Source organism: Gadus morhua, chromosome 7 (genome assembly GCF_902167405.1).
Source record: "Gadus morhua chromosome 7, gadMor3.0, whole genome shotgun sequence".
Lineage (NCBI taxonomy): Eukaryota > Metazoa > Chordata > Actinopteri > Gadiformes > Gadidae > Gadus > Gadus morhua.
The window spans coordinates 25,607,996-25,630,422 of record NC_044054.1 but is presented as its reverse complement, the minus strand read 5'-3'; the positions used below and the strand labels follow the sequence as shown (position 1 = coordinate 25,630,422).

The following is a 22,427-nucleotide window of genomic DNA, read 5'->3' as shown; positions in this document are numbered from 1 at the left end:
TAGGAATATTTTGCCTATGGCCCTAAGTGACTCTAGAATCGCCACTGCCCGAAGTACAATGTTTTTGAAAGCTGCCTCAGAGTGCTGTTTGAAATCTGTCCGGTGTGCAAGACAAATTGAGGTCCAGCAACAGACAGGCATGTTCAACCAGCATGGCAGTAATCTGTAAATGACTCAAGACGGTGGCAGGCAGCCCATGTAAGTACGACACCCGTTGGCCAACCTCCTGCCATCAGCTTGCCTCTTGTTTCCCCGGTGCATCGGTGTGCCAACTTTCAACTATTACCATATGGAATTTGTGGAATTTTCCGACATATTTTCCTATTTTTCATATAATCCTTGCTCTATAAGCTGAAACTTGTAGATGAGTTGGTCGCTGCAAAAAAAACCTTGGGGCCTGAGAAGGCGGCCAAGTGGAAGTCAGTTGTCAACCACATCCAGAATTTGCATGCATGAAGACCACCTCTTCCCCAAGTGTGGGCATCTTGACAGTGTATCGGAATCCAAGTAAACGGTTGCAACCAGGTATGGTAACAAAATGTGCTGGTAAAATATAAACGTATATTCTAGACGGGTAAGGAAAAATCCATTGCACTGGTTGAGTTATGATTACATACATATAGATAACTACATCATCTCATGGACTTCTTAATGCAGGCCCCTAGGGCACAAACACGCATACATAGTACGCGTTTATCTTTCCTGAATGTATTCTAGGGGATTGTAGACGGGATAAATCCATTTAAAAAGCATACAAACTTGCCAGAACCACTTCTGGCTCCATTCCGTATGGAGTATGACGAATCTGTCATACTTGTGACAACAGTTGTTTGATGGTTTGTTAACCATGATATTATTATGTGAAAAATACTTTGTCACTGGAAATCCTGGGTAGTGCATTAAGTCTCTGTGCTGACCGACAGACACTGTGAAACCAGATCCTAAGACCGCACACACACAAAAGAGTAGAAGATAGTGTGTATAGTTAAATCCTTGTGTGCGAGTTTGATATGGAAAGCAGGCATGCAACCTTAACCTGCAACGCAGCTGTGTTTTGCAAGATCATGATCACGATGAGAATCCATTTTGCCAGGCTTCAAGATATGTTTCAGCTAATCAGCATCCCCGAAAAAGCTTGCCATAAGGCCCAACCTCAACCCTTACCCTTTGACATTTGCAGTAGACGACTCTCCCCCTCTCCCCCTTCCCAACTGTAGGATTCAGCCGCAGCGTATGAAAAACACTTGCAAACATCTGGGACAGCTTAACCTTTCCTAAACAAATTGGCAGTGACATGGAGATGGCAGTTCTCAATAGTTATAATTTAATCCTGAGACACTTTGAAACATAGGGACTTCCGAAAACTCCCACGTCCAGGCCTGCAGCGTTTTTGTGTTCTTATACCATTGTAAAACAGATTCTCCAATAATTCTATAGACAATATGATGACATAGTAAACATTACTGTTTATGAATGCATTGTACTGAGATTTATTAAATCACCAGCTTCACAGCTTGTTTCAGGATTCAGACTGAAGCTAAATTCAGAGAGGAGGGAGGGAGGAGGGAGGGAGGGAGGGAGAGAGAATTAGCTTCTACTGCCTCCTAGAGGTAAAATAACGTGTGAAATGTGATTTTACCTTGGACAAATTAGAGGAATCCACCTGAGTGGTGGAGCTACAATGGGACTGACTTGGCACTTTTCATCCCCTCTGATTCAGTTCTGTGGAGTGAGGAGACACTGGGGAAATAAAATTATATCTAGGGAAAGTCTGTGATGAGAGAGAGAGAAGGAGAGTGAAAGTGAGAAAAAGAAAGAGACAGTTAATTAGCTTCTACCTGCCTCCTAGAGGTGATATAATGTTTTGTAATATCTAACTAATTTCTATTTTAAATTATTTTTGTTTCTGAACTTTTAGGAACCACGGCCAACTGTAATCGTGAAGCTGAATCAATCCGAATCAGCTGCATTTCTCTGACCTGAACTTAGGCATGTCCCCATCACGACCAGATTGTCATTGCTAGCTCATGTCTTACACCATCCTAAACATTTGTGACTCATCCATACACTCACTACTGATACAATCCTCTCCACACCCCATTAGTTTATAAATATATATGTTTGTTTAGTTAAAATTCAATAGTCAATTGCCACTTTACCCTGACTTGGCTTCCCTCTTTATCACCTGCTCTCATCTGGTGCTAAGCAGTTTAACTTATTCTCTAGTCTGGTGCTGTATATAATTAAAAATAAATGGAAATAAGCTGCCAGATTGCATAAAAAAGGTTCAGTAGTGCTTGTTCATGACTTTTCTCCCACTTTACTCACTGGGTTTCCAAGGTAACCTTCATCATGTGTGGATTGTCTCGGGAGTGTCGCCGGTTTTTCTTTTCGTCCCTGGCAAATATCTCTCCATTCTGTAAACCTGAAGACTCTCTGTCTGAATGAACGCCATTGCTAACAAGAAAGCGTGGTTTGTTTATTGTTCAAAAGGCATCTAGGTGTATGATTTCTTAAATGGTTTCTGCTTGTCATGTAGGAATAGCGAATGGCACATGGATGTCCAAACGGACATTGAGGTTTATGTCAGGCATTGGTTGCCCGCCAGCACAAACCTCTTTGTTGCCGCACTGGATCCGTTCTGGTTCTGCATGCTTACCCGGGGTCTTCCGTTGAAGCCCCTGCACACTGCAGACATCCGAAGGGCTTAGAGACTGCGGTCCTGTCGATGCTGCTCAGCTTGAGGTGGTGAGCCACTTGTCCCTGTCTGGGCCATCCATCCTGTTGCAGTTTGTTGGTGGGTGAGAAAAGGGGAACATAAACATAGTGTCTTAATGCAGCCTACGCTCCACAGGGTACTAACCCTCAGTTTAAGGAGTCGAGTTATCAAGTTTGAGGGATTTGTCTCCCCAACTGTTTGAGTCGGCCAAGGAAAGGTTATTCATTATGTCCTGTGTTGACTCCCCAAGGGAATTCAGATGTAGTGACCAGCTATTTGGGAAATTTGGTGCCCAGGCCAGAGGCAGTCCAAGGGCACCGCTGTCATTGGAGTTTCCCCAAGGGTGACACTCAATAAGAGGAGTCTCCTCTTACTGGGGCCTCTTCAGGTTGATGTCAGTAGGGTATCGGCCTACGTGAGGCGGTGGGCTGGAGCTGTGGGTGCATAGAATTCAACCCTCATAACTGTATAAAAAACACTTGGATGAGCTAGCATATAGGATAAAGGATATATGGATATGCATGCATGCCAGCTTTTCAGTTTTGCAACTCTTTTCCTGATTGAAATGTAAAATATGTGTTGTTCAATATGTACATTTGGCTCCCCCCATTTTAAAAATGTTCCTCACTATCAAATCGTATGTATTACACTACTTCCACTATCATGGTTGAATAAAATGTATTACAATACTTCCACTAAAATGGTTGAATAGAATGATAATCGTTGGAATTTTATTTTATTCTAGTTACCTATATAGTTTTATATACAACCTTGACAATATGCCATGTCAATGTAAAATAAACTAAATTAATCTAAAAAGTGCATATACATTTCTTTTCGAGGTAGACCTGTTGTTCAGATAAACCTTGTTGTCAACAATCCTATTTACTGTTACAGAAGAGGCCGGCCATCCCAAAGAGCCAGGCAGAGTGATTTGGCCCTCGTAAGAGCACGTTTGGGGAAACGTCATGCAAGCTTCCATTTCTTTTTTTCCTACAGTGATTTCTTTGGCCCGGTGAACAAATATTTTTTCCAAAATTATTTGAAAAAGTTAAAGCTATTGTACAACAGTCAATTATTTGGCTATATGTCCTTACTTGGAAGCTTGGGGACACACTTCCTATAAGGGATGCATACCTTCGCAAACACTTGTCGAGAGACATGGGAAAAGCTTTATCGATTTAGACCGATGCGGTCTAAATCGTTTCTCCCGGTATGCCCGATGGCCAGTTCACTATGGGTGATGCAAAAAAACCTGCAATCTCACCAGAAATTATAGATGCTCGCCACAAAACGCTACTTTAATACTTTTTTAATATGTAGTTAGCCCATTTAGGTTGATGACACCCTGATACCTGATATCGTTTTTTTAATGCAATTAACTAAGGTTAAAAGTAAGAATTTCTACTTAACGAGTCTAAATCAAACGCGTAGCCTACGTCTGACAAACCAACCCAGAAATGTAAAGTAGCGTGTAAACGTGACCGGCAGCATTGATACATGTACCTTAATGATTATAGTAGATTGTTTTGTAGAAAAGGCATTTTCATTCATGTTTTGTGGAGGATATACAGTATAGAAGAAATCCAAGTAATTAAATGCATTGAATGTATTTGACCATTCCATTCTACAACAATACAAACCATCCGAACTAAGGCCCCAAAGGTAGGGATTACTTAATATACTTATACTTGATTATCGTGCATTTTGCCTTAAATCTGTCTTTTACGTGAATAATGTTTTCCAAAGTATGTTTCCAGGCAAAGGAATGTCGTTGCGCATTTACTAGGGGAAAATGGGATGTGTTCTTCCAACGTAAGCGGCGGTTCTGTACGTGGCAGCAGACAGCACGTACTCTTTTCATAACCCGTGGGGGCGAACCGATTGGCGTTGAAACGACTTGTTGTGAGACATCATTCCTCCTCAAAAACGATAAAAAAATAAAGGTAAGACTGAATGGGAATGTTATTTACAGTTAAACAAATACCAAGCTCATGACTGTTGTCCATGAGCTGTGCACTTTTTTATGTTTGCCTCTTTTGTTGCCTAAATATGCTGGGATTGTTATATTGTTAACTTGATGTAATAACACGTTTGTTATGGTCAGTGTGATGAGCCATGACCAAGTAAGAAAGTGGTTGATCATATGTTTTGTGTTGTACATCGGCTCTTTCTTTCATCTGTGTGTCCATGAACTGGTCTGCGTATTGGACCGGTTAACCTAAACCCTATATTGCGAAAGGGAAAGTTTTTGAACTTTGCAAGATGCTGTTCGCATATCTGTCTCTACGCCGTTCTGGGCTGATGCTAAATGTTTCCAAGGTGTAACAAAAGCTCAGTGTCTACAGAAACTTGAGTATTCCCCTTGCTTTTACTGCCAGCAGTACAGTTTAGCTTACAGAACATCAAGGAGTTCCCGTCTGTGGATTTCTCGAAACTACTGCGAGTGACGTCACCCTGTTCTGTGGTACTGTCTCGAGGAGACAGCACCGTGTCATGGTTTCCTATTTTAAAGAGCCAGTGAACCCCTTGTTTCAGCTGCAATTCAAACACTACGAGATAAAAAAAAATAGGCGTTTTGGGGTGAGAGCTTTAGTAAAAGGTGGGCGTGATATCACCATGGTTACGACTCACGCGAACTTTGTGATACTTTTTTAGTACCGTCGTTGTGTAAGAGGGCTATAATGATCGATGTTGTATGTGAAATGTGCCATACACCGTAGTGTTATTATACTAAAGGTGTATGGGAAGCCTGAGCCTCACTCGGACGAGGACGTAAAATAAACCGCTACTCATACGGCGATTCACAATCAAGAGACACCTTAGCCGAAGAGCTTTCTGTCGGACGCCCAGACTGAGCTACACTCGCCCACACCCACCGCGCGGCCGGAGCCCCTTGCTCGTCCACGAGGCCACCCGCTTTTGCAGCAGAGTGAAACGTTCCGTGTTTGGGGAAAAACATAGGATTTTAACCATTTCTTGGTGGGGTCTTCTTTCTGTAGCACTGAAGAAATTACAGATGACCATGTTGAGGATCATATAAGATAAATTACAAATAAAATGTGAAAAACAAGTAAATGGTTTTGGGTCACGGGCCCTCAAAAAAAAAAGTAAAAATAAGACTTCCCTCAAAAATACACTATTTAAACTAGGCATATTGACATTGTTTAAACCATGACTATAAATGATAGTAGCCTAATAGCACCAAAAGTAATTTATTGCTATTTTATTCTTATTAGACGGTTTAATGTGTGAGTAATCCCATGATAATAAGAATTGTTGTGTTTTCGTTATCCTAGAAAAATCCTTTATATCTCCCTAGGGAGCGGGTCCTCTTCCAAGGAGGAGGCCATGTTGCAAGTTGCAACAGCATGTTTCTACAATAGGCCATACCTCATAACGGCAAAACCCCTAGAGATAGCATGGTGTTGAATTTGAATTGAAATAAACCTTCAAACAAAATGTAAATGAAAAAAGAGTTCTAGGCCAGCGGGGGGCCTGCTATCCCAATTTAATTTGTGATACTTTCTTGGTGCTGCCATTGTGTAGCGATGTTGTAGGAAATGCGCCACACACCGTGGGGTTAGCCTACTAGGTGACATTAACAGCTGGCCAGACAGATACCAACCTGCTGCTATATGTCATGACGTTTTTCCACTTTACTATAGTACTGGCCTGGCTCGCCACGGTTCTCCTCGGCGTGCCCAGCCTTGTATTGTTGATTTTAGTTGTAGTCCTATATTATAGCCTATCGTAAATTCAGATTTATTGGTTTAAGAGGCATTTCATATATTTGGGTTGTTTCAGACGGACAGCAACTCAAGCAATGATATCCACAATGATGCATTCAGCTGGATGTTCAATATCCCGCCTTTCTTGTGCTTCCTAATCTCAGTAGCCGCCTAGCTCACTGAGAGCCGATACATTTCAGATCAATACGATTTCAGATCAATCTGATCAGTGCGATATTAGGAAAAAATTTGTTGTATGTTGATATCGGCAATCTAAAAGTGTCCAGTCTTTAGACCAAGTCTGATCTGAAAGAGTCTTTCCTATTTCAACAAGACAAGTAAATTTTATTTTTTTTTTCAAATTGTGCCATCTCTACAGATTCACGAGTAGCATATAGGCCTACTAACAATAATGATAGGTCTATGGATTTAATTTACATGGATAGGATCAGAGGACTTGCTAAAGAAACATACATAAGATGTAATATTGACCATGCCGTAGGCTACAAAATGTACAGTGACTATTGTGTCTATGACAAAAAAAATCTGTTCAGATTTTTATTTTTTTTGCAGGACAGAGCCACCAAAAATCTAAAGACCAAAAATGATATTTATACGATTTATAAATCTATCAAGGAACCTCATTACTTGACACTTGCATTTTCAGTTTGTTGGCTCCACTGAGTGTCCCTGTCTGATACGTGGCAAGCTTGTCTCTTGTCAGAGCAGGAATGTTCTTCAGAGAACCGGCTGGGAAACATGAATTTGTCAGAACGTGTTCTTGTTCTGATTGGCTGGAAATTAGGTTGCATAATCCAACATGTATTGCATATTCAGTAATAATATCAATGAAGTCTTGAGACAATTATTTGTGTTTTTGGCCCTCAGGGCTAAAAACTTTCTTTCTGAGAGATTAATAATAATAATAATAATAGTAATGGATTTAATTTATATAGTGCTTTTCTAGACACTCAAAGACGCTGTACAGTGAAGGGGGGGACCTCACTAACCACCACCAGTGTGTAGCACCCACTTGGGTGATGCAAGGCAGCCTATCAGCGCCAGAACGCTCACCACACACCAGCTAGAGGTGGAGAGTGAGGGAATTAATGAGTCAGCCAATTTTACAGGAGGATGATATGGGGGCCAGATTGAATGAGCCTGGTTGGGCCAGGACACCGGGGATTGATCTGTTGGCTCGGTCTCAACCAGTTTGTAGCGAGGTGTGCTTATATGTGCGGGTGTGGGTTTGTGTGTGTGCTTCTAACGCTAAGCCTTGTTTGTTTTCCCTTAGGGGTTTCAAATATGTAAGGCTTTTAGTTATGAGTAAGTTGCCATCTTATTATCAACGTCTGCTGGTCATTAAGTTAGGCTAGTGATCCTACTAAACAGCTAGGAACAATTTCCTGCATTAATATTACATTTTTTCATCTTATGAGGCTTTGTGCTCTGGTTTGGTTCATTGCTTCAGCGTAGCAGGTCTGGGAATCTTTGCACTGCATTTTTGCACTGCCAAGCCGGTACGGTCGCAGCTTGGTACACCCTGTGTAAATCCGAGGGGGTATATTCCACCTTTGTCATGGAGCCGGCTTTCTTGGTTCATTGGAGCAGGTGGGGCTACACAGGGAGAGTAGACCTCTATAGAATAAGTAGCATACTGATGTTGCTGCGTTGTCTCTGTTGTAGAGACAACAAAGACACCGCAGCAACATCTGAGAGGATTTGAGAAAGTAAATTGGGGTGCAAAATCAAGCTAGTATATAACCTTGGTCAGTGTAAAGGAGCAGACCATGCCGGTAAAAGGCGGGCATAAAACGGGCATATTTGGCAGTGTAAAAAAGTTGAATGTGACACAAGGTGGGCCTTGGTTAGGGTTAGGGTTAGAGTGTTTCAAAATGTACTCAAATTCATACAGAATATTAGCGGTCGGAATGAAATAATCGGGCCCATGGGTTGTGTGTGAGAGAGAAAGTAAGAGAGAAGATGCATACAATAAAATAATTCCAAGATGACAAACGAGAGGCTTCTTGTATTAAATAATATAGAGTGGAATAGGCACTCTGCTGTAGGATGTCCGGAAAGATATGAATCAGGATGCTGAGTTTGATGAGCTTCATTACAACCAAAGGTAGAGTTATGAACTGATGAAATAAGTGGTTCTGTAATTATTACTCTTCCCACTTTAATTAATATTAGATGTGTGCAGAGATCCGGCAGACAGCAAACCAGATACAATTATTGTGGAGGTTGGCAGGACTACGCCATCACCATAGCAGCATTTCGTCATGCGTGTTTTGTTTTTCCGTCCTGCCATTCTATCTGGCTATTTCTTCGTTTTCCCTGTGCCGACCAGAAGGGGTTGTCGTCCTGCGTGAATCCATGTGAACAAGGGTTACGCTTGAAAGAATTTGCTTGTTTGCAACAAGGGCCATTAGCAACTTCCATTGACTTGCAGAGTTAGATCCTGTTAATGTTAGGGGAATGCAGCTCTAATTAAGAGTCCAAATGTGTTCCGAATGATCACTTATTCAAACTAAGTGCCAGTTACAACAGAATAAGATTGTATTTGGTATACAAACACACTGATTATCCTGCACTATTTTTGGTGCTGGGATAATTAGGGTTTGTGGCTGTGGTGCGCCACTGGGACAATTATATTCTCAGCTACTTTTAGCGTAGGTGGTCTACGCAGAGGCTAACCAGTCAGCGGCTTATCACAGAGAACTTCAGCTTGCTCTTTTCTGCTCTCCTTCTAACTCTCCAATCTGTCCTACAGTAGCCGCCTTGACATTTCTGTTTGGGTTAATATAATGCAAATTATTATTATTTTGTTAAATCCATGATCGGTTGACAGAGAATTTCGGTCGACTCGGTATGATGATTTGACTATTCCAAATGTAGAGGAGAGCCAAACACCTACCGCCTGCCTCTTTCCTTGGAGGATTTCCCCTCCAATATATGTAATTTTTTGTTAGTAACCCTGTTGGCTCTCGATTTCAGAGGACGTTTTTTTTGTTTGTTTAACCCGGCAATATGGTAAAACCAGGTTTAAAACATATGTAACAAAACAATTTTGGGTTCACTTCCCCCTTAAGTGGTTACAGTTAATATGTTGCCAGTGATGTAAATTGTCAATTTAAAGTAAAGTCAAGTTTCATTTATTGTCATTCAACATGTTAGACATATGGAGCAATAAATTTGCTCTCAGGACCCCCAAAATGGCACGTGAGCATGTGATAGTATATGAATATAGAATAAATAGGTTAAATAAATAGGATAATAAAAAAAATCTGTTTTTTAAAAAACAATCAAAACATTACATTACAGGGCATGAGCAGTCCATTCAGGTTTGCAGTTAAGTTGACCGTCCTTGAGTTAACCAGGGATAGCACAAGAGTTTTATGCTATCCCTACTCGTAATACCAAGCCAAATCTTTTTTCCTTTGTTTGCCTTGTCCTCCCAGAAGTAATGGCATAATGCCATGAGTGATCATATTGATTCAAATGGATTTTTTTTAAGGTTGAAGAGGAGCCATGAGGAAGCTGCTGTCTGTTGTGGTTTGGACCCTGCTCTGCTGCTCTCTGAGTATACAGGAAGACATCTTCACCTCCATAGGTAAGCTGGGCGACCCTTAAACCATATATATATATATATACTGTTTCTATATATCTATCTATATATCTACATCTATATAGCAAATATATATCCACTAACAAAATAAATATCTAAAAAAGAGCAGCTATAATACAATATCAGTAAATAAATACCAAAAACACAGTAGAATAGCGAAACAAATATGGACAACAGCAATATACAAAACAGTCAAATAAATCACTAGCAGGATGTCCTGAGACTGGGAATATGGCCAATCTACATGTGATCTCCTTGCTACATGAGCAACTGCCAAAACCAAAAAGCTAGCCTACGGATAGACATTGGGCATCAGATGACGTGGTACTATGGCCAGAAGATGCTGTTTGTCCCTTTTCTGCATCCTGTCTGTGACGCAAATTTATGTCTTGGATACACACTTAAATACTTTATTAAACAATAATACAAAAGCCTGAGCAGGTTTGCAGCGAGCTGCTTATCTGGACCCAGGCTAAACCATATATATCCCACCCTGGTTAATGTATGGAGGATGGGTCTGCAATGACATTATGAATATGTGCTTCCCCATATTCATCCACCATTAGGTTCTTCATTTTTTAACCTTGACTATGGCTCTTTCTCTTTCTCCACCTCTCCCTCTATCTGCAGGTCAGATGACAGACCTGATCCACACAGAGAAGGAGCTAGTGCAGTCCCTAAAGGAGTACATCCTGGCAGAGGAGTCCAAGCTGGCTGCAGTGAAAAGGTCAGAGGTCACTACATCAAACTCCACCACAGTAATGCGGCATCAGACTGGCTGAGACCATGGATTCGAAGAAAATTCTGGAAGACAATGTTGGAAATTAGATAAATAAAACCTATGTGCAAATTATCCAAAATTGAGTACACATGCTCTATCTATTGACATGCTTTTTGATCAAATTCAAAATAGCCAACTTATGCGGAAATCCTAATTGTGCCATATTCTATCAATAGCAATTCCACTTGATCCTGGGCCTGGAAACTTATAGAGGTCATCTGCCTCAAGAGTTTAAGGGCAAAGTTTTGTGTCATTAGCTCAAACAATGACTTAACATTGTTAATCTGAATAAAAACTAAGCTCACATTTGCCACTGGACGAGGTGACCAGAATGCGTTTGCACTTAGGTATAATCAAGCAAGGGGCGCTGTACAAGGTCAAGTGTGCTAAAGTTTGAAAAGGTTGAGCAGAAAGGCGGGGAATGCCAACAACAACAACAGCAATCTAAGCACTAGAAAGAGCACTGCAAAATGCAATAATCAGCGTGCAAATTTACTTTCTGGTTTAAGACTAACATAAATCCCAAAAATAAAACTGACCATGTGTCTAATACCCTTTCTGATTCCTATATTCTGCCCTCGTATTCCAATAAAGATGTGGAGGAATCTGCAGCAATACTAAAGTCAACCTCATCCTCTGTTAGCTGGGCCAACAAACTGGACTCCCTGACGCAGGTCTCCAGTTCAGATCCCGAGGGCTTCCTGGCCCATCCGGTCAACGCCTACAAGCTGATGAAGAGACTCCACACAGAGTGGTCCCAACTGGAGAGCCTGGTGCTGCAAGACCCCTCTGAAGGTACACACCACTGTGTGTGTGTGTGTGTGTGTGTGTGTGTGTGTGTGTGTGTGTGTGTGTGTGTGTGTGTGTGTGTGTGTGTGTGTGTGTGTGTGTGTCTGTGTGTGTGTGTGTCTGTGTCTGTGTCTGTGTCTGTGTCTGTGTCTGTTTGTGCGTGTGCGTGTGCATGTGCGTGTGGGTGTGGCTGTGCGTGGTCGTGTGAAAGATTCAAGCTGCCAATATTTAAATAAGTATTTCTGCTCGGGCCTCAACATGTCTTAATGGTTATGCAGTGGTGGTATATTGAAACAAGTCATTTTGTTCGGTACTGTCCTGCTAAACTTCAGATTTTAAAACGGTTTCTGTAATACTCTTTCAGTGTTTGGGATGTCATAATATTTAAAGTCTTCAATGGCAGTTCTATTTCAGTGAAACCCTGCCTGTTTATATCAAACATTACATTTCCAGTGTGATTTTTCACAATGTTTAGTTTTCTGTTGTTTCTCTCTCACTGCCTCTCTCCCCTGATCTAATTTCAAAATCTGTTCACGGACATTCAATGGGCTGTTTGCTGATTGGTGTATTGCAGGGTTAACACAAGTGTATGAATTAAGCTCCATTTTTTCCATGGCTTCCATGCACGTACCTCCGCCTGCAACCATATGGAGAAGAGAAGTTATTTCATTTGCTCAATCAAGGCTGGTGCACTGGCATAAAGAAAATTTAAACGAAGACATAGTGAAGCTCATGGCCACGTCTAACCTTCCATGGTGCCACTGTCACATGGTCCCTTCTATCTACACATACGGAATGATCCCATATTGCCTCCAAAACACAACAATTTGATGTCCTCTCCTCGTTCCTGCAGGGTTCATTTCCAACATATCCACACACAGGCCGTTCTTCCCAGACCAGGAGGACGAGAAGGGGGCTGCCAAGGCTCTCATGCGGCTCCAGGATACGTACCAGCTGGACTCTGAGAGCTTCTCCCGGGGCAAGCTTCCAGGTAGCACTCACTCATGCAACAGCTGGCCCGGAGAGCTTCTCCCAGGCCAAGATGCTAAAAAGCACTCACCTGGATCACTGCCATGCTATGCTGTGGAGAAGACAGTGGGGATGACCCTCCTGTAACACCAGCATGTTGGGGAGAGAAAGCAGCACGGTTAGGGGAGGGGGGAGGAAGGGAGGGAGGTGTGTGTTTGTGTGTTCGTTTGTGTGCATGTGGGCATCTGCACTTATATCTGATTGGCGCTTCTGAGTGAGTGAGATTAGCCAACTTGTCAGGAAACTAAGGTAACACAGTGTGTACACATACTCTTTTATACAAAAAGGCTGAGGGTTCATTTCTGATTTCTGATTAGGGTAAAATTCCATTACTCTTCATCAGCCATGGTCTTGCATGTCTGTCTTTGTCTGAGTTTTGCTGTAAAGCTTTCGGTGGATGCGTGTGTTTGGATACTTAGCATTGTGCATGCGCCCGAGCGTTCATTTATCTGTTATCTACAAAGGCTTAGTCTTAACATATCTCAACCTGCCCAGTGACACAGAAAACCTTAGGTAATACACTTTACAGTACAGCTCCAGAAGAGTGGAGGATTTTTACTGCATATTGCGTATGATTGGTGTTTAATTGACAAATGAATGATGAAATGCCATATGTATGGTTTGATAAGGATCTTTTAATGAATGATGTTCTATATATTATATACACACATGCACGCATAAACACACACACACACACACACACACACACACACACACACACACACACACAAACACACACACACACACACACACACACACACACACACACACACACACACACACGGTCAAAAGTATTTTTTCCCCTTGATTAAAGGCCCATTAAAGGCCTACGTGCAGGTTAACCGGAAGTTAACCTGAAGTTTAACCGGAAGTTTTCATTAATGGCTACATAAAGCACTCAAAATATGTGTATCATTTATAGAATGTCTCAAAAATAGTGTTAAAGTCCAGTTTTTGTTGTTTTTGGCAGTAGTGGGTGTTTTCTAGCGCCATTCGGCGATGACGTCACGTTGGGGAGACGTGGTGGATGGTAGCCTCAGCCTAGTACTAGAACTATGGCGTCTAAGAGGTGGCAAGAACCACAAATAACATGTATGATGTCCCACAGCAGTATCATTTCGAACCTGTCAGACGTGAGAGGGCGAATGAGGAATTGCCGAGAACTGATGGCGGTCAAAGCCAATTAAGTGCGTGGTCAGAGGAGAATGAGTGTAGAGTTGCTATCATTTAGCAACCAGCAACGAGCGCTCGAGCGAGTCAATGAACAGCAATGCATACAATAACGACACTTTTATTTATTTGTACTGTCAGTGAATAGCACTGAGTGAAAGTCAACGTTTTCTTTATATCTAGTGACAGCAATTACTAACTAACTATATATAATATCTATGTATCTATCTATGTATCTGTATAATCTGCTGAACACTCTCTTACTAGTCTCTACTCTCAAGGGTCTCAATGCGGCTTTGGTCCGTGTCTCCCCAACGTGACGTCATGCAATGCATTCTGGGGGAAATGAGAATCAATAGCAAACTGCTAAAATAGTACCTACTTTTTCGTGTAACATTCCGTTTTGTGACACCTAACAACATTTAATACAATAAATAACAGTTTAAATCTTAAATACCAACAAGCAAATTGCACAAATTCGTTGGAAAAGAAACCCTGCAACACGGCCTTTAAGGAATGAAGAAACAAATCACCAAGTCCAATTTTTTTTCCTCTTCAATATTTCCTTGGTAACAGTATGGCAACCACAAAAAACACGCAACAACAAACTCTCAGTATATGCTGCATATTCAGAGAAAAGGCTTCCTTGACACTCCCATCACCGCCTCCATCCAGGGCTCCACTCCAACGTGCTCCTGACGGTGGACGACTGCTTCGACATGGGCAAGACGGCCTACAACGACGGCGACTACTACCACTCGGTGCTGTGGATGCAGCAGGCCCTGCGGCAGCTGGACATGGGCGAGGACTCCGTGGCCTCCAAGGCCACCGTCCTGGACTACCTCAGCTACTCGGTCTACCAGATGGGCGACCTGCCGCGCGCCATCGAGCTGACGCTGCGCCTGGTGGCCCTAGGTACGGGGAGACGCCTGGTGGCCCCTGGTGACCCCTGGTGGCCCCTGGGGGCCCCTGGTGGCCCTAGGGACAGGGTGACGCCTGGGGGCCCCTGGGGGCCCTAGGGTTATATGCATTGACTGTAGAGGTTGCCGCACCAGTCTGAGTTATTCAATCTTTGAATCTGTGCTTGCAGACTCTGGCCACCAGAGGGCCGGGGCGAACCTGCGGTACTTTGAGCAGCTCCTTTCCAAGCAACTGACGGAGGTGAAGCAGTCCGAGCTGACTTCGTTCGAGGAGCCCATCCAGATCGGGACCTATGCCAGGCCTAAAGACCACCTGCCGGAGAGGGAGGTCTACGAGGCCCTCTGCAGAGGAGAAGGGGTCCAAATGGTGAGGAAATGATTCAAGTTCATGATCACAAAGCATGGGAAATGGTAGGGAAAATAGAAAGATGGAGCGGTTGAATTAAAAAAAAAAAAGTTTTCAACAGTGAAGCAGTGAATCTCAAATATCTCTTCGCCCAAAAAGTAGTTTCTTCTTGTGAAACTACTGAACTCAACTACTGCTTTGTAGACAGAGAAGAGGCGGAGCGGCCTGTTCTGCCGTTACCATGACGGCAACAGGAACCCGCGGCTGCTGCTGAGGCCGATGATGGAGGAGGACGAGTGGGACAGCCCCCGCATCGTGCGCTACCTCAACGCCCTGTCCCACGATGAGATCGAGACCATCAAGCAGCTCGCAAAGCCCAACGTGAGCCTCAGCCAAACGCCGCAGACCCTTCAGTCCTGCGCTACTTAAAGACGCCGTGACATTAACATGAACATACAGAAGTAATTCAGTAGGTGATCTTAGTAGGTGATCCTATCCGAAGTGGCTTACAGGGTATTTAGATACATGTCATCTAACTTTTACCCCTGTATACAGGGGCTAGGCACCGTCTCAAGTCTCAAGTCAGTACCTGCCAGTCAGTGACCCCCCTGTTGACCTGTTGCAAAGGGTCAAGCCAGAGCACGAAAAGTAATTGTTCATGGATAGTAGAATATATTTCTTGCTGGTACAGTCATCCATCCGTCTTCAAGTGTTTCTGATGGATTGAGCAACAAGCCTAGAGGAAGGCGTATATATTCAAGTTTTTCTAAGACATTTGTAACTGATTTATAAGACTATTTTATAACCAAGAGGTCAAAATCCTAATCCAGCAACAAAAAAGGAATTCTACGTTTTTACTTTTGTTTATTTTAATCTCATTTTTGTTGAGTTTAACAGCTACTTCCTCTTGTTGTTCTTCCTGACCCAGCTTGCTAGAGCCACAGTCAGAGACCCCAAAACAGGTGTTCTCACAACAGCAAACTACAGAGTATCAAAAAGGTGACTAATTCAAAGCTATTGTCAATTCAAATGCTAGGCAATTTTCATGGTACTATTGAGTAGTACTATGGTATTTGATTAGTTATTTTGTCTAAACTGTATTAATTTTTTGTTACTGTTATTAATTTAGGCTTTTAAATATCTAGTGTGCATGTGTGTGTTCTCCAGTGCCTGGCTCGAAGGGGAGGATGATCCTGTGGTAGCTAGAGTCAACCAGAGGATAGAAGACATCACAGGCCTCACTGTCAGGACCGCAGAGTTACTCCAGGTGAGGTCATTGTCAGCATGTCAGCCATACTGAACTCAAGGTCACATGCCATTCGTTATTGATTACCTCACTCAGGTGCACAATAAAAGGCATCGTTATGTAGAATGTCTTTGTTGTTGTTGAACATTGACTGTAGATTTACAATTCAGAACTGTGATGACGGAAAGTATCCTGCATTGTAAGATGACCTTGTAAAAGATGATAAGATACAACCACCAAAGAAACAACAGTTATTTGCCAATATCTTCTTCAAGACCCAACGATAGTATACACCACTTCCGGAGCGGGGTTTAAGAAGGGGTACCAACATCTCTTATTCAATTGAGTTGCCTGTTTGGATGGACAGATGTTCTCTCTTTTTTTTCTCCCTCTCTCTGTTTTCAATTTATGATTTGCAGAGAGATTCAAAATATCTTACCCTTACAGCCTTGCATTGCATATTTTTACATTCAGCTGCTTTAAACCATAATTGTTTTGTCTGCCTGCATGGCACCAACCCAGGTGGCGAACTATGGAGTTGGAGGGCAGTACGAACCACACTTTGACTTCTCCAGGGTGAGTTTTATTTATTTATTTGTGATTCAGTGTGTGTGTGTGTGTGTGTGTGTGTGTGTGTGTGTGTGCGTGTGCGTGCGTGCGTGCCTGCATGCAATTCGACTTTAAATATTATTTTAAAGTCTGATTTGGGAGACTTTATCTGGGTTACTTAATGCCTAACGGTGGACACAAAAGTATAATCTTTTTAACATTGATTGGTTAAAAGTTTATAAACGTCTGTTGCAGCGTACTTTTGACAGCAACCTCTTGGTCGATGGAAATAGACTTGCCACTTACCTCAACTATGTAAGTACTTTTAGTGTGTGTGTCTGTTTGTGGTGTTTGTGTGTGTTTTTATCTTCATAGAAAGATGAGCCTGATGCTTTCAAAAGATTAGGCACTGGAAATCGTGTGGCAACTTTTTTGAACTATGTAAGTACATGTGCATAATCTGTATAAAAAAAATAAGGTAAACACTAAATCAGAACTGCATAGATACCAATGTACCAATGGAAATGTATGACTAATCTACTAATAGTCGGGATGGATTTGTTTTAGTCTAACAGCTCTACTTGACATGCCCACATTAGTCGAGGCCCTAAAGGCCATGGAAAGACCAAAGGGATGAAACCTCCATGAGGAACACAGAGAACCCTCCGGTACTCTTCAATGGAATCGCCCTATCTGAAAGTATTATATTTGAAATTTCCCCCACAGATGAGCGATGTCGAAGCGGGTGGAGCTACTGTCTTTCCCGACTTTGGAGCAGCGATCAGGCCCAAGAAGGTAAGGCATAGCACCATGTTGAGTTTGTACTTTCCTTCCATTCCTTTGGTCCTTTCTGCACGGAGGTACGCCTGATGTGCTGACGCCGGAGGCCGGTGGTGAGTTTTGGTGATAGGTATTATGATTAGACCCTTGCTGATGAGACTAGTGGACAGCCTGGCCAAATTTCGGCTTCAACACTCGTTAATAATGCTTGTTAATCGACAACGAAAGTATGTCACATATTGGATTGAAACCCAGCAGAACAACTGTACTCTTCGTCGTTCGAAAGTGAAATTATTCGAGGGCAAACGACTGTTGTAATGTTTTATGAAAAATATTGTTTGTTCATAATAATATAAATAAAATAATAATTATTTCCACAAAAAATCTGCAGTTTTTCAAAACGTTCAACATCAACGTTCGGACCTCCTAGCATCAGTCCTCACGTCACATGGCTATCTCTCTCTCCTCAGGGGACGGCGGTGTTTTGGTACAACCTGTTCAGTAGTGGGGAGGGCGACTATAGGACCAGACACGCTGCCTGTCCGGTACTGGTAGGAAACAAGTGGGGTGAGTCAGCCTTCTGGTGAATGAGTATCTACACCTTTTGGTAAGATGCAACTTCATGCTCCCATATTGTGATTCATAAATGTAGGTTAGGGATAATCCACAACTACGCGCTAAACAGGCAAGAGTAAGAACATTCACTTTGCACTCATGCATTTACATACAATTACTATAATAAAAATGTAGCAAAGCTCACGCCTTGTACATTATTCTTAAAATACCTGAAATTGAACTCAAAGATGTATTTGCAGCATGGCTTCAGAACTACATTAAAAAGCTGCATAGAAGGATAAACCGTCTTGAATTGAAAATTCATATAATGTTTGGTTGGATTTTAATTATACCTGTACAATCTAGGGGCATCTTGTTGTCACTAAAACCAAAAACGTCAAAACGGTAAAATAATCCAGGTAGGTCAAAGGTAGTTCAGTGGTTCCCAGAGCTTCTTATTTTTCAAAGAATCCGTCATGTGCGTAGGCTCAAATGCAACCCAAATGGTAGTTTACTGCTCAAGCCAGTAAGGGGAGCCGTAGTAACAGCCGAGCAATGAGGATGCTTTCTCGCTCCTGTTGTTGATCAGCAAGCCAACTTGAGCTAATGCATCCAAGAGATCTGGTGATTTCCAAACACAAAATGTGTTACTAACTCAATCTTCTTCAAGCTTCTCCCAGAAGAATGAAATGGTTGCGCTGTTATATATATATAAGCGCATAATGCCTTTTGGGAGGTCCCCAGTTCTATTTCATTAAAAAGTGATTGTGGATTTTATCGTTAGTTTTGACCAAATAGTTTTGGCCCAACCAATTCCCGCCCTTAATGTTCCAAATATGGATAGTTTCTGTAGCTGTTTCCTAAAGACCTGAAGCAATTGTGCTATAGATTGTTGAATCTATAATCTATAAGCTGTATAATATCAACATTAGATGTTTATATCAACATCTTATGAGTCATGAAGCTTTATTTACATAAGTTCTCTCGCTCTCCCGCTCTTGCTCTCTCTAACTAACTCTAATTCTCCCAGTTGAAAGTGAGTGTCTCTCTGTTGACAGTGTCAAACAAATGGATTCACGAGAGAGGACAAGAGTTCAGAAGACCCTGTGGCCTGACACCAGGAAACTGAATAGGCCGTAACCGCTTTGTTACGCAGTTTGATTACCTGTGTAATCAAACTGAAGGTTCATGTTGATTACACTCACACTTTAAAATAAATAACAAGATTTTATGTTTGCAATCAAGTGTGACGACGATTTATGTTTTAAGTAAAAACATAAATCTTTGTGTTTTTACTGTTGAGTTAAGGTTTCACCCAACACTACATGCACCTTTGTGAATAACCTGTGTTCCTGCACCAATAGTCACATCATTTGATACCTGCATCGAACACAATCGTTGCATAAAACAGTTGTGTTTTCTAGTAGATTGTTCTCTACAGACATAAATCAGGTAAAATGTGTGACATCTCACTTAATTTTTACCCAACCAAAAAGCTTGGTATGACTTTTGCAAACTTCAAAAAAACACAAGGATATAAGGTTAAGCGTAATCATACTTTAGGATTTTAGGAAGAATTGGAAAATGAAAAATATAAAAAAAAAGGTATCATGGCATTTACCATATGTCCATGCCCTTTTTATTTATGAAGGTTTGAAATGATTACACTGTGTTTTTCTATGTTTCTCCTAAAAGCGCATTGAGTCCATGTATACCATATGAAATGTGCTATACAAATAAACTTGACTTGACTTGATTGTTGATAAATATTTTCTATCTCAATAAACAATGTAATTTAACTTGTGAATGCTTTATTATTTTTAATCTTATCTGATTAAGTTGGTGTATGTTTGTGTGTGTGTGTGTGTGTGTGTGTCTGTGCACACACACACACACACACACACGCATGCGCACACACACACACACACACACACACACACACACACACACACACACACACACACACACACACACACACACACACACACACACACACACACAGAGTGCACACAGGAGGAATGCTATTCCATTCAGGGTTTCTTAATCTCTTAAATCCATGAAACGGAACAGATGAAGTCAAATGGGTAGCTAATCTGACAGAAATGCTCTTCAGGTGAAAATATGGGGAGAGATTATAAAGGCACTGGATACTCAAAACACTAGTGTATATACCCTGGGTTCAAAAACGTCTACCATAAACGGTTAAAAAAATACATAATATACTAACAATTGAATTGTATATAGTTGTCTATGTGCCTTGTCTGTTACATATAATCATGTTTTTGGAACTGCTTTTAGAGAATACAACATTCCGGGTCTAGGACCTACACAAAGTGTACCAGCAGGTCATAAATGTTGAGTCAATTATTATCTTGGCAGAAATAATGCTGTTTGTTGTGCAGTTAAATCATCATTTGTTTGATGGGGTTTATGCAGACTATCTGTAGCTGGCCAGGTTTCAGGGCATGTTGTTGTCTATTTTAGGTATTGTTAATCTATGCTGACACAAAATAAAATGTGGCAAGATTGGCTCGTGGCTGCCCTGACTAGCAATGTTTCTATCGTGCCCTAGCGCCCTCTACTGACCGGCCACCACTGAGGCTAGTATTAGGCCAGCACTACACCTAATCAGGTGAGGGCCAAATGAGCTCTGACCCCTTAAACAGAGAAGGGGTTGTAGCCAATTCACTGAGAGGCTCCTCACTGCTCCAATCAGTAGAACAGGGCTCCCCAAACCACTCATACAACTTGGTACTACAACTTTAAGGAGCATCTAGCTATAGCCTCGGAGAGCAAGCTCTTTCTTTGCTGCGGTTGAATGCAGGGTCTGAGACAGGGTTTAGCTTCATGGACACTTGTACTATGTGCGTATAATATAGTACAATGCTCTGTGTGTGGATGTGCGGATCTGTGGAGCTCATTCTGGACAGCAGTTGATTTTGATGATCACCACCGAGAGAGGTTTTCTGAACACGTATAGTATACCGCTACGATATGTGTGGATGAGTGGAACTCTGTGAGCAACGGTTTATTTATGGTTTATCTCTGCGTCCGAGTGAAGGTTAAGCTTCTTAGTATAAGACGCTTAAGAGGCACATTGTGTGGCGCATATCACACATTGATGTATAGCTATGCTCATTATAACGCTCATAAAGGTTTTTAGTATCATACAAGACAATACTAAAAAAGTATTACAAAGTTGCTGTGGGTAGTAACAAGCCCCACTCCTTCCTATACATTTCTTCAAAAACTTTTAAGCTCATGGTGTTCAAATTCCAGCTAAAACTGGGTTTTCTTACACTTTAACACCTAATCCTAACCATTTTATGGATCAGGTATGTCAATATCAACCAAAGCTACTTTAGGAAGGTTTTCAGCAGAACTAAAAGGTACCAACGGCTTGCTTGCCAACAAATATGGGTTGGTCAAGAATAGACCCTTTATAAAAAAAAAAAATTGGCTAGCCTTGTCTGCTGATTGCGGAAAGGACTGCTCCTTTCACTTTAAAGTGCTCCATATGATTCATTGGAATACATTTTATTTGCCATATGAGCTTTATTTATTAATTTGATAGTTATTTTATTTATTTGATTGAAATGTCTGTTATACAGCTGTTATACAAGGCCCTTGCTCTCCAACCTAGATTCCTCATTGACTGCCTTGAATCTGAACAACAGCTGATAAGAGCTTAACCCACGATTCTTAAACTGTTATATTTATTTTGAAATAAATCAGTTGGGAGTTGTTTTCCCTTTCTTGGGGAAAGATGACTATCGTGTACAAATTGGCACTCCATTATTAGCAGTCACTTAACTCACGAAAAGCTTTGTTATTGTTATTGTTAATTCTCTGCAGGTGTGGAATAAACTATTTTGTGTTACTTACATTAATTACTCAAAAAATTTACAAAAGAACAACTTTTCGAGGTTCGTCCCCCCATTGGGGCCCTGGGTACCAAGTCCACCCCCCCCCCCCCCCCCCCCCCACACACACACACACACACACACGCGCGCGTTATGTTGGCTGTGACCACTAGGAGGTTGAGTGAGCAACATGAACCAACCTAAACTGCGCCTATATCCATATAAATAGATATATAGATAGATAATTATTTTTTTGTGTGTGTTTCTGCACAAAAATGAAGAAGTATTGCTTTTGAGGATATTTGATGCCATATTTTC

General features: G+C 41.6%; 1 protein-coding gene across 4 annotated transcripts; it reads left to right on the top strand.

The window, feature by feature from the left end:
- Positions 1-4,510: 4,510 nt before the first annotated feature.
- On the top strand, positions 4,511-20,045 carry LOC115547590 (prolyl 4-hydroxylase subunit alpha-2). Of its 4 annotated transcripts, XM_030361925.1 has the most exons (16): positions 4,511-4,665; positions 9,971-10,066; positions 10,712-10,808; positions 11,506-11,657; positions 12,505-12,642; positions 14,526-14,765; positions 14,941-15,137; positions 15,321-15,497; positions 16,045-16,115; positions 16,284-16,383; positions 16,885-16,938; positions 17,287-17,352; positions 17,638-17,706; positions 18,162-18,258; positions 18,613-18,665; positions 19,305-19,562. In XM_030361925.1, the coding sequence occupies exons 2-15, from the start codon at positions 9,985-9,987 to the stop codon at positions 18,630-18,632; spliced, it is 1,560 nt and encodes a 519-aa protein (XP_030217785.1). In that variant the 5' UTR covers positions 4,511-4,665; positions 9,971-9,984; the 3' UTR covers positions 18,633-18,665; positions 19,305-19,562. The 4 variants fall into 4 exon arrangements, with proteins under 4 accessions (XP_030217785.1, XP_030217782.1, XP_030217783.1 ...); XM_030361922.1 differs by lacking the exon at positions 18,613-18,665 and having other exon boundaries at positions 19,305-20,045; XM_030361923.1 differs by lacking the exons at positions 17,287-17,352; positions 18,613-18,665 and adding an exon at positions 17,167-17,226 and having other exon boundaries at positions 19,305-20,045.
- The last annotated feature ends 2,382 nt before the right edge of the window (positions 20,046-22,427 follow it).